A 15,883-nucleotide genomic window follows, 5' to 3' on the forward strand; every position below is an offset into this window, starting at 1 on the left:
ACCATCAATATTGTATAAACCCCTGAATATGCACGAATATGCAGCACCCTAGGAGCGCTGCACTGGCAGCAGCCTCTGCCTACAGCCTGTCTGTTATTTCTATCTTTTTTATTATTTTTAGTTAGTCTAAAGTCTTGTGTTGGGGGAAACTTTAACTTTTCTATGTGGGGGAGGGGGGCAGGGTAAGGGGGAAACCGTTTCCCAGTCTCTTCCGGGCGGGGACGCGACTATTTCTCCGAGTCGCGTCCTCGCCCCCCCCCCCACCTCGCGGCCTACCAGCTGGATCGGAGCGGCCTTTTCTGCCGGGGACCGGGAATCGGACCAGGGCTGCTACAGCGGCGGCGCAGCGCTGGAGTCACCACGGAGCGGGCGATACCTACCCGGGTCGCTGTTTGGAGCTCCGAAGCGTTGAGCCGCTGCTCCAACATCGTGGAGCTCTGGAGCGGAGAGCTTCCAACACGGGAAGCGCTGACCGTCATCGCGCAGTGCTGGAGCGCCTTGCAGAGGGTCTCCAGCAGCAGTATCTTTGGAAGCCGTCGACTCCGGTAGGAGGGGGCCGACTCTGGTGTCCATGCGGCTGAGGACGTCCCGCAGCCCCGACGTCGGACTTACAACACCCCAGCGAGCAGTCCTGAACATCGGGCCGCCCGTAGCGGCAACTGCGGAGGGCACGGGGAGGCCCTGACCACGGGGAACAATGGAGGAAGAGACTGACTTTGGTGCCTTCCCACACAGTGGGAAACTTTGATTCTGCTGTGTGGGGATGTTTTATGTCAAACCCTATAGTGTGTTGTGTCCCTTATTTTTATTGTATGGCTGTATGGGGAATTTCATTTCACTGTGCCAATCTGGCACATGTGATGAATAAATCTATCTTGTATCGTGTACACAAAGGATAGGAGTCATAGATCTATACAGCAGAGAAACAGGCACTTTCAGCCCAACACGTTCTTGCTAACCAAGTTGCCTAACCAGGTTAGTCCCACTTGCCTTGGCCATCCATATCTGTCCAAACCTTTTCCGTCCAAGTGTCTTTTAAAAGTTGTCATTGTACTCGGCCCCACCAGTTCCTATGGCAATTTGTTCCATATACACAACATTTTCTGTAAGTAAAAGTTGCCCCTCAGGTTCCTTTTAAATCTCTCTCTCCCAGGTCTTACCTGCAACCTCCGGCAACCACCTTCAACTAGCATCGCAACCGGCTTCGACTAAATAATCACCGATTTTTAAAACGGCAATCTTTTTAGTCGCGGCCGGTTTTGAATTTTTTGAAATAATCGCCGGAACATAGAAGAAACGGAAAACCACTTTCGACCATTAGGGAGACTGACAAAAACCTCCGGGAACCGCACGGAAAACTTGGGTGGGGCGCAAAGTCTCCAGAGGTTTCTGTTCAGGTTTCCTAAGTGGGACAGGGGCATTAGATTACTCCAGGGAAGAGACTGTGCCTGTTCACCTTATTGATGCCTCATGATTTCATAAGCCTCTTTAAGATCACCGTTCAGCCTCCTATACTCCAGGAATAAAAGACCCAGCCTATCCAGCCTCTCCTTCCAGACCCAGTAACATCCTCATAAATTATTTTTTGCATCCTTTCCAATTGAACAACTACCTTCCTATAGCAGGTGACCGGATGTTTCAGAGGCAGTCTTTTGTAATTTAAATGAGAATATAGTTGTTAACCAACCTGTCAAAGAGAGTAACCTGAACAAAGTCAAAAACTCAATGGGGAAGCGATAATAGGCAAACCACAGACCAAACTTGTAAGCCAGGCTGCATGGGCATTTTTGATGTTGGATTCTGTTTTGAGGCTCCCCCTGGAGCCCAGTGGGGAAACAGGAGCTCATTGTGAATCTTTAACATTTATCTTGTGGAAATTGATTATGGTTCCTATTCCAAATTAGTTCTAAGATGCAGAGCCAATATTTGTGAATGGGAATTGTAGTATTCCGGGAAAGAATCGGGAACGTTTTTTTCAATGATTTGTTTTTTATAGTTTATTTACCCTGTGGGGCTTTTTTTGTTGTTGAGGAAACCAAACACAGGTGAGTTTTTGCATTTATATAGCTTATGGACACTTGATGTTTTTTGCAATATATATTGATTCTGAGATGAATGGGGATTATCGTGCCGAAGATTCTGAGGTTAGGTTGTTGGGATTAATATGATGGCTTGCTAGTTTCCATGAGCTACAAGGGAAGGGATAACCATCGTAACTTGTCAAGAGAGCATTGGAATGTGATCTGAAGTTAATAAGTGAATTCGAAGAGGGTTTCAGCAGAATCTGGACCAAGATCAGGAGATGGTGACTTGCCAGTTCCTGTATATGTACTATAGGTAATATTTAATAAGTTTTGGATTGCAACATTGGTGAGCTTGAGAAGTTTACCGTGAACTGATACTGCTAAGTTACAGCCTCAGCAATTAGATCTTCACACCTGAGATTTATTTTACCTGCAGAATAGAACTAAACAATTATTTCTCCAGTTTACAATATTGTGCTAGTATCGTTTTCCAAATGGAATAGTTAAATATAGACAGATATTGCGTGGCATTATTACAACATCCAATTCTCACATTTGTTTTAACTTTTGAACATTTACAGATCACGGGCAGTTCGGAAAAATCATGTGAAGTATTACTAAGCCACATAATCAGTGAACTGTCGAAAGGAAAGATTTACTGTGCAAATAATACAGATCAACCATCAATGGTAGGTACAAACTGGTAACTCTATCAAATAAGCTCAGTGTATTTGATATCTCACCATGTAAAATGTAATCAAGACCTCCATCTCTTTTCCTTAGAATCGATTGCCTCTATTTTCTTGCTACTGCCTTATTTACCAATTTATTCAAACAAGTTAGAAAACTTAACATGTTTACCACATGAAACCACATGAAAAAGACTCAGCAATATATGCATTAATTGCCTATTTATCTTTATAGCAGTTCTTATGAATATTTGAATTTTGACGAATCTGTACACTAATTTTCTTCCTCACTTGAAATGTTTCATTCCTTTCTGAAAGATTATGTTGATTGTTCTTATGTTTGCAGGATCACTAAATAAAGAATAACATTCTTTCTCCTTTTAATTTTATTTTGTTGTGTTCTGTTAAAAAGCTATTCCTTCACATTACAACTATATGTTTGATGGTAATAGTTTTATAACAACAAAAATAATGTTGTTTGAGTGCAATAAAATGTCTTGAGGAGGAAAATTTGACTAAATATCATTAGTTCGGATGACTAATACTTTGATAAAAGAGGTTATTTTGTAATAGCTAATATCAAAGGAGGAAAGACAGTTGGAAATGTAAGGTGGTTTACACAATAAATTCCAGACCTGAGCACCAAAGGCTTGATAGAAAGATGAGGAGATAGAAAGACGAGGAGGCAGGAAATAGGGCTAACATTTGAGGAATGTCGAGCTGTCGGTTTGGAAGAGCTGACAGTCATGAGCAAGACCGAGGATACCCGAAAGCCTGGATAAATGCTTTTTAAATCAGTGAGGCACTGTCAGTCACAGAGCATATTGTCAATAGACAAACTGATATCATTTTGGTGAAGGGTGCAGAGTTTTGTATGAATTAGAATTTTGCACAGTGGAAATTGGGAGGTTGGCTGGCAGAATGTTGAATCAAGCCTAGAGGTTGTAATTCTGGCAGCAAACTACAGAGGGAGAAGATTGGGATATTATAAACACTATTTGCATGATTTTGTTAAATGTATTGTTTTAGGAAGCTTTTAATTTGCTGATAAAGTGAAATAAATCAATGTTCAAGATTTTTGAGACCAGCCTTTATTAGTATTTTAATTTCTTGTGAGTTGGGCTAAGCAATTGTATAATACCAAAATGTAGAATATCCTGTATCCAGGAAATGGAACATCTTTTCCACAAACTAAAATACAAGGCATTAACAACCCTAGCAGTGGCAAAATAAATGACTCCGAGATATGCCAAACCGGCTATTTTAATAAATAATTTATACACAAAATATAAAGACCTGAGCTAGAAATTAATCTGAATACAGAATGTGATCAGTTACATATATTCTCAGTAAATTCATGTTTTTCTTGTGCTAGTGATGACTTATTCTTCTTTAAATGTAATATCTCTTCTATAAGTTAAAACAGAATAAACCGTAGCTACTTTTTATAATATCAAATGACATGTTTACTTTTTAGTTTCATGAATGTCTTATGTTTTATGTATAATTGCTACTCAATCATACATCTGAAAAAGTAATGATTAATTTTCAAATGTCATTAGCATCATAGAATTCTGTCATTTTTTTAATTGCGTTGCAATTGATTATTTTTTCTTATATTTTCATTTTAACAGATCACCACTACTATTTGGTCACCTCAAACCCTAGAGTACAGTATCCAACAGTTCTGTCTACCTTTCTTCAGGACTGCAAGCCTTCTTCAACACCACCTGTTCAGTGATGATCTTCCCAGTTGTCAAGTATGCCACACTGTCTCACTGATGGATCTTACAAAGAATAAATATGATAAAAGATTAATTGCAGTCTTTCTAATGGCACTTTCTTTAATGATAATATTTAATCAAGTCACACAGACCAGGTTTCTCGTAAAATTCCTGTTCTGAGCTAAGTTAACTGGACCCATTAAAACTGTCAAATTCATAGAACTTGGAACAGCACAGCTCAAGCCCTTCAGCCCACAATGATGTGCCGAAGATGAGGTCAAGCTAAAATGATCTCATCTGCCTGTACATGATTCATATCTCTCTATTCTTTGCCCTTCCATGTGCCTATCTAAAAGCCTCTTAAATGTCACTGTTGTGTCTGCTTGCACCACCACATTTGGCAATGCATCCCAGGCCCTCACCATTCTCTGGGTTTACAAAAAAAAATAATTCCCCCTCTCATCTTATAGCCATGCCCTTTAGTATTGGACACTTCCACCTTAATTCAGTTAAAATAATTGGGACTGGGGGAAATTTTTAAACTCGTGCCATATTCATTTACATTTGAAGAGAAAATTGTAGTTCATTTAACCATTTCCGGTTCTCAGATGGTATATTATGCACCATTTATTTACATTAGACATAATTAATAAGAAACTGCACAAGATACGTTTTTAATTTTAAGTGTGATTTACTATTGAGCCATGCAACAGAAATCACAATAACAAAAGCTCTAGAACATTTCTAGTAAAGAGCAATAAATGAATGCTTTACAGCAACAGTTGTATACTTGGTTAGAAATCTACATCTGAGCAAGTGCAATCACATCTTAATTTTGGGGGGGGGGGGGTGGGGCATGGACCACGAGATGCACCGTCATTTGGACCATCACAGGACAATCATTAATCAAATACAAAACAAGGAAATTATTAACCTAAATTGCCAGGAGCTCATTAACCAACATTATGAGGAAAGTATTAGCATGGGATGTTTAACTGACAGTCCTGTGAAATTATTAATCACTTTCTGAGAAATGCCTAAGCAGAATCAGCACAGCAGCACTGAAAGGTGGGATATCATTACCCAAGTAATTGAAATAATATGGCACTAGAGATCATCCAAATTTGAAGTATAGATGTTTCCATTTAAATATTTAGTTTATCATATTGTTAGTGAAATAGGGAATGAATAAGAAAACCTGTCTGCAGTCTTAAACCACAAATGAACCTTATATTCCACTTGGAAGGGAGACAAAAATGCTTGAGAAACTCAGCGGGTGAGGCAGCATCTATGGAGCGAAGGAAATAGGTGACGTTTCAGGTCAAGACCCTTCTTCAGACCGATGTGGGGGAGGGGGGGGGGAAGAAAGGAAGTGGCGGAGAGAGTGGGCTGAGGGAGAGCTGAGAAACATAGAAACATAGAAATTATGTGCAGGAGTAGGCCATTCGGCCCTTCGAGCCTGCACCGCCATTCAATATGATCATGGCTGATCATCCAACTCAGTATCCCGTACCTGCCTTCTCTCCATACCCCCTGATCCCCTTAGCCACAAGGGCCACATCTAACTCCCTCTTAAATATAGCCAATGAACTGGCCTCAACTACCCTCTGTGGCAGAGTTCCAGAGATTCACCACTCTCTGTGTGAAAAAAGTTCTTCTCATCTCAGTTTTAAAGGATTTCCCCCTTATCCTTAAGCTGTGACCCCTTGTCCTGGACTTCCCAAACATCGGGAACAATCTTCCTGCATCTAGCCTGTCCAACCCCTTAAGAAGGGGTGGAAAAATCAGGGACCACCTGAAATTGGAGAAGTCAATGTTCATACCGCTGGGGTATAAACTGCCCAAGCGAAATATGAGGGGCTGCTCCTCCAATTTACGGTGGGCTTCACTATGGCCATGGAGGAGGCCCAGGACAGAAAGGTCGGATTTGGAATGGGAGGGGGAGTTGAAGTGCTGAGCCACTGGGAGATCAGGTTGGTTATTGCGAACCAAGCGGAGGTGTTGGGCGAAGCGATCACCAAGCCTACGCTTGGTCTCAACGATGTAGAGCAGCTGACATCTAGAGCAGCGGATGCAATAACCTCATCTATAGTAGAAGAGGGGAATTATGTAGCCAGAAGGGCACTTTAGTAATATAAAAACGCAAAATACTGGAAACACTCTGCAGGCCTGGCGGCGTCCATGGGAAGAGAAACAGTCAGAGACTCATTGTCAGATATTCAAGGCCATTTATTGTTGTTGTTTTCTTCCTAAATGAGTGCATCTGACAACTGTTCACACACAGTAGCTTGAATGTTAATGTTGATAACCAAGTACTGTAGTAAATATTCAGTACTTCATATGTTTGTAAATCACAACATTGGATACATTTAATCTATTTCTACCTCAAGTAGTCATCAGAAGAATACATTTCTTAAAATTCTTTAAAATGGTCTTCTTTATTCCCCTTTGAATTACTTAAAAATAGTTAGTGCTCCCAATCCATTTTCAGTAAAAGTATTAAAATTTGACAAGTGAACCATGAATATTTAATATTTGATAGTTTTAATGTTTTCTTCAACTTTTGATATAATTATGCAACATGTAAAGCAAATCCTATTATTTTGTAAATGATTAGAATGTCAATTGTCCTAATTATCTACTCATTTTCCATTAGTGATGCATCAACATCACAAAGTTATGCTGCCATGAAAGTGTCATAATGTTTGCATGAAGTGACTGTTGTCAGGTTAATGTATTTTATAGTTTATTGCCTTAGTTTATTACAGCAGATGGTCTGTGTAAAAATGACATTTTCATTTCTCATTTATAAGCAAACAGAAGAGGAATTTGGGATGCTTGCCAGCTTTCTTGGGTTATTGCCATCCTCTCTTCATTCGAATGATGAGATCAATAGTTCTTCTTGCCTGGAATGGCCAGTAGCCGCTCTGGACATCGTTTCTCAATGGTGCTCAGAAGTAACTTCTGTAGAGTTGCACTCGGAGCAAGTAATGGTAAGTTTAATTATGGTGCTTTTCACTCCTAATATGTAATATATTTTGTAAATGTTTGCCTTCACTTTTATCATGTGCATACCATTTTCCTGGCTCTAAGTTCCAAATAAAATCAACAGTTCTCTATTTGGGAAACGAGGACACAAACTTATAAAGTCTTACATTGCTATTTAAATGACTGGGGAATTATTTTTTGTTGGGAAAATCAAGCACTATTGTATATGACCATAATCACCCCTTAGAGAGAAAGAGGCAGCTGGTTACAATAATTGCTGATCATTACTTCTGAAAATCTTTGGTTGAATATAACCCAGAGGAGGAAGAATGGTGAAGGTTGATGAAATTCTTAGTTCTGGCATCATGGAACCATTCCATGCTGTTTCAGTTCTAGCAGCCTAACATTAGATAGGAAATTGAAAACTGGTTATTTAATGTATTTATTTGCTGGTACATATAATAACTTGTTTCATCCTTCTGACAACCAGAGCGATCAGAAACAATATAATTTATTTTCTCTATCTATTTAAATTAAGTACAGGTATTTGTACAGGTCACCACCACTGTCAACCCATGTTCATGTAAAATGTTTAGATAATTGTTAACTTATCAGGCCAGCTTTAAATGACTTGCCGGTGCATTTATGGTAGCAAATGAATAAATGTAGGTACATAGCTTTGTCGTTTTCAGGTTTGAGTTCTGATACAGGTTGAACACTGTTTTTCCGGAAACTGATTGTCCGCGCACCCCAATAATCCAGACAAAATTACAAGCGCTCAGTTGAAATTCCCTGTTTGGCACAGATGGCATTGCAAGTAGCTAGTGCTCTTTCCAGCCGTGTCACTCCATCGTGAAAGAATCAATGATGCTCTCAACCTTCTCTTCTAGCTGTTTCACAAAGACGATACAGTAAACCCTCATTGTAACTACCCTCTTATAGCAGATCAGATAAAGCAGATGGACCTGCTGACCCATCCATCCCAGGCTCTCCACACCTGTTAGAGCCCCGGCTTCCGATGCCACCCCTGACTCACAAGGTGCACCAGCGTGCCCTTCTTCACCCAATGAGAGGATACAAAGTGCTGCACTAATTCAGCTGGTCAGGATCTCTGGAGAACATGAATAGGTGACATTGGGATCCTTCCTCAGACTGATTTGGTTGGCTGCATTACTCCGGCACTTTGTGCCGTTTCACTCTAAAACTGGACGCCAATACCGTTGGTGTGCACTAATGAGCCTTTCTTCACTGGTTCACGTGGTTGTTGTTGCGGCCCATGTTGTAGCTCTTCAATATGGTCCCACTGACAGAATCTGCTGGTCACCATGGGGTTCCCTCCCCTTTCACCTGTTGTTGCTTCCAAGGTGGAGTATGTTGGAGCCTCCGGGGGAGAAGGAGGAGCAGCGAACTGCATTGGGGGAGAGGAGGAAGTGGGAGGGAGTGGGAGGGAGGAGGATGGGACGGGGGTGGGGACGAGGGGGAAGAAGAGGAGGGGTGGTGACCCGAAGATCTACAATGAAGATAAAATAAAATCAGTCTGGATTAAGGTAAAATATTAAAAAATGAAATAGTCTTTAGACCACATATTACTGCAAGAGTGGAGAAAGAAAAACACAGACCAATTAGGGAATGAAAAGATATAAAATAATAATTGAGATATTTTAACTAAAGATTTGAATTGGATAGAAGAGGTTGATAAAGGAGATAAACAAATAGAGTTCCGTCGACACATGCAGCACCTAAAACTAATTTTGAAAAAGCCCATTGTTAGATCCTGTGGTGATGATCGTGCCAGGCAGTGTTAATCATGGACATTTCAGAAACATGTACGTGTAGTGACCATTGCATATTGAACTGTAACGCTTTAACATAGGACACAAAACAGATTATTAGATTGAGAAAATATTGACGACAGATCTGGTAGCCATTCAATAGAAGAGATATAGAGGAACTGGACAGAGTGCAGGAAATGTTTTCAAGAATGATATGAGAATTGCAGGGGCATACATATCAGCAAAGGATTTGCAGGCCAGGTCCCTTTTCTCTTGGAAAAAAGAAGGTTGAGGGGGACAAGATAAAGTATTTAAAAGTATGAAAAATCTGATAGAATGGTTGCAGGGAGAATAGAATGGTTGCAGAAGAGATAAATTGGAGACCATCATTGTAGAATAATCACCAAGATATCCAATAGGGAATTCAGAATAAATTTATTGACGGAAAGATATGCGGGAATGTGGAGCTCACTACTTCAGGTTCAAGTTAAGGGAATGGACAAGCCCATGGAGATGGGGATCGAAGGTTATACTGAAGAGAGCTGAAAACGAAGCTAATGGATTTACATGGATAAAGACAGAATGAGGACAAAGTGTTGTAGAAATGCTGGATTGATCTGCTTGGACTGAATGACCTATTTTTGTGTTATATACCTTATATAATACTTTGGAAACATTTCCTGTAGCAAGTATGGCAGTAAAAGATTCTTCATCGTGATATGTTACTGAAAATGTGAGAAGGCTGAATTGAAACAAAAATTATTTATCCATTTCATTTTCAGAATCTACTCGTTCAGGATCCACAATGGTCATTACCATGTCTTCTTCAGCTACCGGAGAATTATAATACCATTTTTCAGTACTATCATCGGAAAGCTTGCACTCACTGTTCTAAAGTGCCAAAGGATCCAGCACTTTGTTTAGTGTGTGGTACCTTTGTGTGCCTCAAAGGTCAATGCTGTAAACAGCAAAGCTATTGTGAATGTGTACTGGTGAGTAAATATATATGGCAAAACTCTGTTTTTGATTCACCTTGTCAATATTTTATGGCTTTGCACCCAGGGAATTAAGTCCAAGTGCAGTCTTTAAACCCAGTGCGGGATGTACCTTTAGAAAAGAGATGCGGAGGAATTATTTAGTCAGAATCTGTGGAAAACATTGCCACAGGTGGCTGTAGAGGCCAAGTCATTGGGTATTTTTAAAGTGGAGATAGATAGATTCTTGATTAGTAAGGGTGTTAAAGATTATGGGAAGAAGGCAGGAGAATGGGGTTGAGAAGGAAAGATAGATCAGCCACGATTAAATGGTGGGTTAGACTTGATGGGCCAAATGGCCTAATTCTGCTCCTATGATATGAGTCTTGCATGAAACAATTAGAAGGTGGGAGACAATGGAGCACAGGTGCACAACATATTTAGTTACATAATAATAATTATTATTAATAGTTATTTTAATACTCCTTGGCCTTCATCGATATTTGCTAATTCTTGATTATACTTGTAAGCACCTCCTTATTTTTTTTGCTTGTCATTTTTAATGTAATTGTACATCTGATAAATAACTTGGGATTTTTTTCCTGTATGATACAAATTGTAATTGTTTTACCTTTTCATTTAAATTTTCAAGTGCATATTTATCATGGAAACAATTACACTGCGATTGCATCTTCCAGTCAACTATGGTATTTTGGCATCTCCACTCTTTGGTCATTGCACCAAAGAAAATTCCATTGTGGAAGTTCTGAGAGATAACCAAAATGATCCTCAATGATTTACCCCCTGATTCTTTTGATTTGTTCTGTTCTCACTCATTCCATTGTGACCTTTTTGTATGATAAAGAAATGCAAATTATATTTCTTGTCTAGGAATGCAGTGATTTGGGATGCAAACTATTACTTGAAATGATGGGCCTTTGCACATTTGAAGATCCATCCTATTATACAAGATAGTTCCCTGACCATAGAATATTATACTTCTCAGCATTTAACAGTTATCTTCTTAATGCAATATTGTACTTTGCCAAATACTTGTATTTACCATTAGCTTATTGAAATATTTGTTCTTTAATCAATGGTTTCAATGACCCATTCTCCCTTGGACATAAATAAATTATAATTATTGTGCTGTTGACGCGTGTTAAGCATTCTCAAGTCCTTCAATTGAAGGTACCCATGCGAAGAACTAGGAAAAGAACAGATTCAGAAGATGATCTACCAAATTGTAATAATGTTAGCAGCATTTCATCATACAAGGTTCTTCCATATGGTTTGATGCTTTTTATATATATATTTGTCATTTTTACAATTTGAAAATTAACTGGTACAAATCAGATTGAAAGGAAAAATGAGAGGTTGACCAGAAATAATCAGTTTCCTATCGATATCCAGATATCCAGAGTGATTATGAATTCTGTTTAATACTTTATTGATAAATTTGGATACAAGTTGTTTTGTTTTTTTTGCAGGTATTTTATGATTCTAATGCTTTTGTAATTGTTTAACAGCACTCCCAGAACTGTGGAGCAGGAACGGGAATATTCCTACTGATTAATGCCTCTGTAATTATTGTCATTCGTGGACACCGGTTTTGTGTATGGGGATCGGCCTACCTTGATACACATGGTGAAGAGGACAGAGACCTGAGGTAAAACATTTCAGCAGTTTTTCCTGATTTAAGAGTGGTATTTCTATGCTAAATGCAGGTTATAGAAATAACTGATTGTCCATCAGAATTCCCCATTGAATCTGGCAGGACCGCAAAGCTTTCATATGTTCTCTTGCTTGTGAGATTCTTTAGTTCTGTCTATTACATTCTATTTTTGAAGTCCAGCTCATCATTTGACCTTTAACTTTTAGGTACAATTTCAATACATAGTATGGAAAGGCTCGCCCTTTTATGTACCAAGGTAATAGAAGAAAGATTGGTGTGGGAAAGGGAAAGAGAAAGAAAATGATCCAAGATAGTGACTTTTGCCTCTCATTGGGACATGGATGCTTTGCAATCTCCTGGATGAATTCAAGTTCTTCTTTTGGCAGTTGGATCAGAAATAGAGTGGAGACCTTACTCAGATATGGCAAAATAATAGAGGAATTCTTATCCTTCCCAAATATAGTTGGAACTTTTTAGTCCCCCCCCCCCCCCCCCCCCCTCCTTATTGATTGGTCTGCTTTTACTAACAAATTGGAGAAAACACATTTGCTTTACGTATTGTTAATAGTCTGGCCTTTGTGGTGAACCATCAAGCTTGGAGATTGTGTAGCACAAACATAGGGACCACTGTCTGACTACACTCCAGTTAAACTGGAGAGTCCACCTGAAATGACTGCACCAGATTAGATCCAGCATAGGGACAGCATCTCCATTCATTTGAATGGAAAAGAGGGCAAGGTAACTAATTTACAGTTTTTAATTAATTTAGTTTACTTTTTATTTTTTAAGTGTTCTCATCTTATTTTTATTTGTTTGATTTTGCATAGATATTTTTGGTTGGTTTAACACCAGATAGTGCTGGAGAGTAGTTATCTGTATTATCTATATTAATGCTGCTGCACCCGCTGAGTTTCTCCAGCATTTTTGTGTACCTATACTGGCTCTTAGTTCTTTTCCAGAAGTTTAAAGGGCAAGACCTGTTCTCTCCTCTCCAATGGTTCAGATTTATGCATGGAATGTCCTGCTGATAAGGAATGGTACAAGTTAATTATTCACAAACTTTGCTGCTTTTCACATTGGTTGAGAACAAGCACATGGAGCTTGCTCCGCCAGAATTCTGAATTCTCTGCACTGCAGGACTACTGATAATTAATAGCCTGTGATTCGAAAACATTGATGTCAGGTTTAATTAAAATATGTATGCAGTTATGCTGTTATATATACTTTTTTCTTTTGTTTATAGGCGTGGCAAGCCACTGTACCTTTGCAGTGAACGGTATAAAGTCTTGGAACAACAGTGGGTGACTCACACCTTTGATCACATCAACAAAAGATGGGGTCCACATTATAATGGATTATAGTCGACGTGAATCCTTCCTCAAACAAAGTCACCAAGCAGCTTTGCTGCATCTGAATGTTATGGAGTTTATTTTTAAAAGTAGCCATATTGTTAAAAAGCAATCCATTAAAAAAAACATTATTCTGCATATACAAAGGGGCTATTAATACCACATCAATGGCATTGTGTGAAACAAAATCCCAGCAACCCTCTGAGATTTACTCTAGAAATGGGCTAAAATCTTCTATACAGTAAAGAGCTTATTATTTATTTGTCATATTGAAGCCATTGTAGCAATTTGTGAATGTATGAAGAAGCACAGTTTTAATTCAGATATGTCCCTGACTAAAATGAACGTTATGCTTATCTATAAGGCCAAGACCAATACAGCATGTTTGAAGTGTGGTTAGTTGATTCTCATTACATCAGAAGCACCCGATGAGTGTTAAACTGGTCTCAAACGTGATTGCAGAAGAGATTTGCTGCATTTGTTGTGGTATTTTCCTGATAAGTCTCTGCTGAGTTTTTCTACATCTTTGGGAGGTATTGATTTGTAATTCTCATCATAACATTCATTGAGTTCACTGTAACTTACCCAGTTTATTAAAAAAAAATCGATAATGCTTCAATGTACAGAATCTTTGAATTAAAAGCAAACTAGGCTGTAAACTCTTCAGTCTCGGGGAATTTTGTTTCGTATTTTGTTAACAATAACTGTTCAAAACAATTTTTTGGGAGCTGAATGCTAATAATAGAAGAAATACATTTTTGCCCCAGTTGTGTTTATTTGGTATCTTAGCTTCATGATTGTACTCCTGTTACTGGATGGTGTGTTTGTTAAATTTGGTTAGCAGTATTCTCTTCACAGACATAGAACCTTAACTGTCAAAAGTGGTGCAACATGCAATATCACAGCATGTTTAGATCTGAAGTACAGCCGCTATCCCTGCTCCAAATGACTATTTCAGATATACACTGTGCCCCAGGCGTAACTATGTTGCAATTGTGAAGTATAATTGCAGGTATTTACTGAACAAAAAAGAATTCAATAATTGTAGGAAATGCATTCTAATTGGAAATTACACCTAAATTCAAAATTTAACGACCGTATTCTGTAGACAATGCTGAAATTGATTTTCGTTATAAGATACCAGGAATATAAGAAATTCAAAATCTAATAATAATTAACACACTATTGTGTGCCCTTTTTCTTATAATTAAAAAAAAATCTTGTCAAAAGCTGAACAATTCTTCCATGGTTTTCTAAGATAAACTTAATCTAGACAATTCTAAATGTCTAGTATAAAACCCCATAAAAATTGTAATTTTGTTATTTTCACTTAAGAAAATTTCTTTCACATTTTAGATCTAATAAAGTGGTACATAGAAATGATAACAAAAGTGTTATAATGGAAAAACCCACGAGGAGTATATTAAAATTACATATTTACAGAAATAGTTCATTAAATGTTGCAATTCATAAACATGAATCAGCAGAATTGTTACGAAATTGACCCCTCATACCATTATGGATTGTCTTATGAACTTGTTTACAAGGATTCATTTTGTAAAACACTTGGAACTACTGAACATTGATGTATTACAGCTAATTTGTTATTTGTCTCAATCACAAAATTATTCACATCTGGTATGTTCAGAACCTATTAAAATGCATTATTTAGTGATGTTTGCTAACTCATGATATTATACAAAATGATTAACAGACCTAATGTCTCGTCAAATATATCAATTCCTTCTTTTATTGAGAGAGTGCAGTGCACAAGGAAAGTTAAACTTTAATAAACAGCATCAGAGGATAAAGCAGTGTAGTTTCAGTATGTGATTAAAAATCAGAGTTGCAAACGCAGGTGTATAATGACGCATCTGCTGAGGCTATGGGTATGAATCTCCAAAGCTAATTTTACATGGAATATTCTAACTCCTGAAGTTAGTAATAGGATTCCCTTTACTTTTTATTCCTGTGCTAGTGAAATTTGAATGCCGGATATGCAGTTGATTTAAAATTGTACTTGAATTCATGCATGCTGCTGAATTAGGCTTTTTTTACTTTTCTGGTTTTGTAAAACCCACTAAACAACTTGAAATTTTAATGCAAAAGAGTGGTGTGTAATTTGACAATAGAAGTTGCGTATTCACTAGAGTGTTGCCCTGTATGGATGAATGTTAAATACAGTACATTACTGTAAAAGCTGAACATTTTTTGGCAAATTGAAAAGTAAATCTTAGGCTTAATTAAAGTGACTGTAAAATATGTTAATAAAAATATGTAATTCAAGCTTGTCTTTTTTAAAATAAGCTTTTCAGAAACTGATCAAGACAGTTCCTCCACTGGGCCAAATCTGTGCAGGTTTTTCAAGTAAATTCTCCAGAACTAGTATATGAGAATTGCCACAAATTTGTGCTATTTTGCTGCGCTCAAAGAGGAATCTTAGCATGAGATCTATGTCTGCTGACACCCCAGGTGTTTATTTTAGCCTCTCCCCTAACTGGTTAACACCATTTACTTCTGGTTCTCTCGCATTTTGCTTCATTTGGTGTGCAGTATTTTTAAATTCTTAGTATTGAGATTCATCTCCTGTTAGAAGTAGTCTCTTTCTGCTTCAGACCTCATGCGCTCACTTTAATGTCATGAGTGATTTTGATTAGGATTTTATATGGATTACGTTTATTCTTGTGT

General features: G+C 38.2%; 1 protein-coding gene across 3 annotated transcripts in view; it reads left to right on the top strand.

The window, feature by feature from the left end:
- Positions 1-15,481, top strand: part of ubr3 (ubiquitin protein ligase E3 component n-recognin 3) — a 181,337-nt gene extending 165,856 nt beyond the window's left edge. For all 3 annotated transcript variants that reach the window (XM_055638004.1, XM_055638005.1, XM_055638006.1), the window contains 6 exons: positions 2,606-2,713; positions 4,348-4,473; positions 7,251-7,430; positions 9,980-10,189; positions 11,701-11,840; positions 13,090-15,481. In XM_055638004.1, coding sequence (XP_055493979.1) covers positions 2,606-2,713; positions 4,348-4,473; positions 7,251-7,430; positions 9,980-10,189; positions 11,701-11,840; positions 13,090-13,207 — 882 coding nt within the window. In that variant the 3' untranslated portion in view covers positions 13,208-15,481. The remainder of the gene's footprint in view (positions 1-2,605; positions 2,714-4,347; positions 4,474-7,250; positions 7,431-9,979; positions 10,190-11,700; positions 11,841-13,089) is intronic.
- Positions 15,482-15,883: the final 402 nt, after the last annotated feature.

This window comes from Leucoraja erinacea, chromosome 7, assembly GCF_028641065.1.
Source record: "Leucoraja erinacea ecotype New England chromosome 7, Leri_hhj_1, whole genome shotgun sequence".
NCBI classification, from domain to species: domain Eukaryota; kingdom Metazoa; phylum Chordata; class Chondrichthyes; order Rajiformes; family Rajidae; genus Leucoraja; species Leucoraja erinaceus.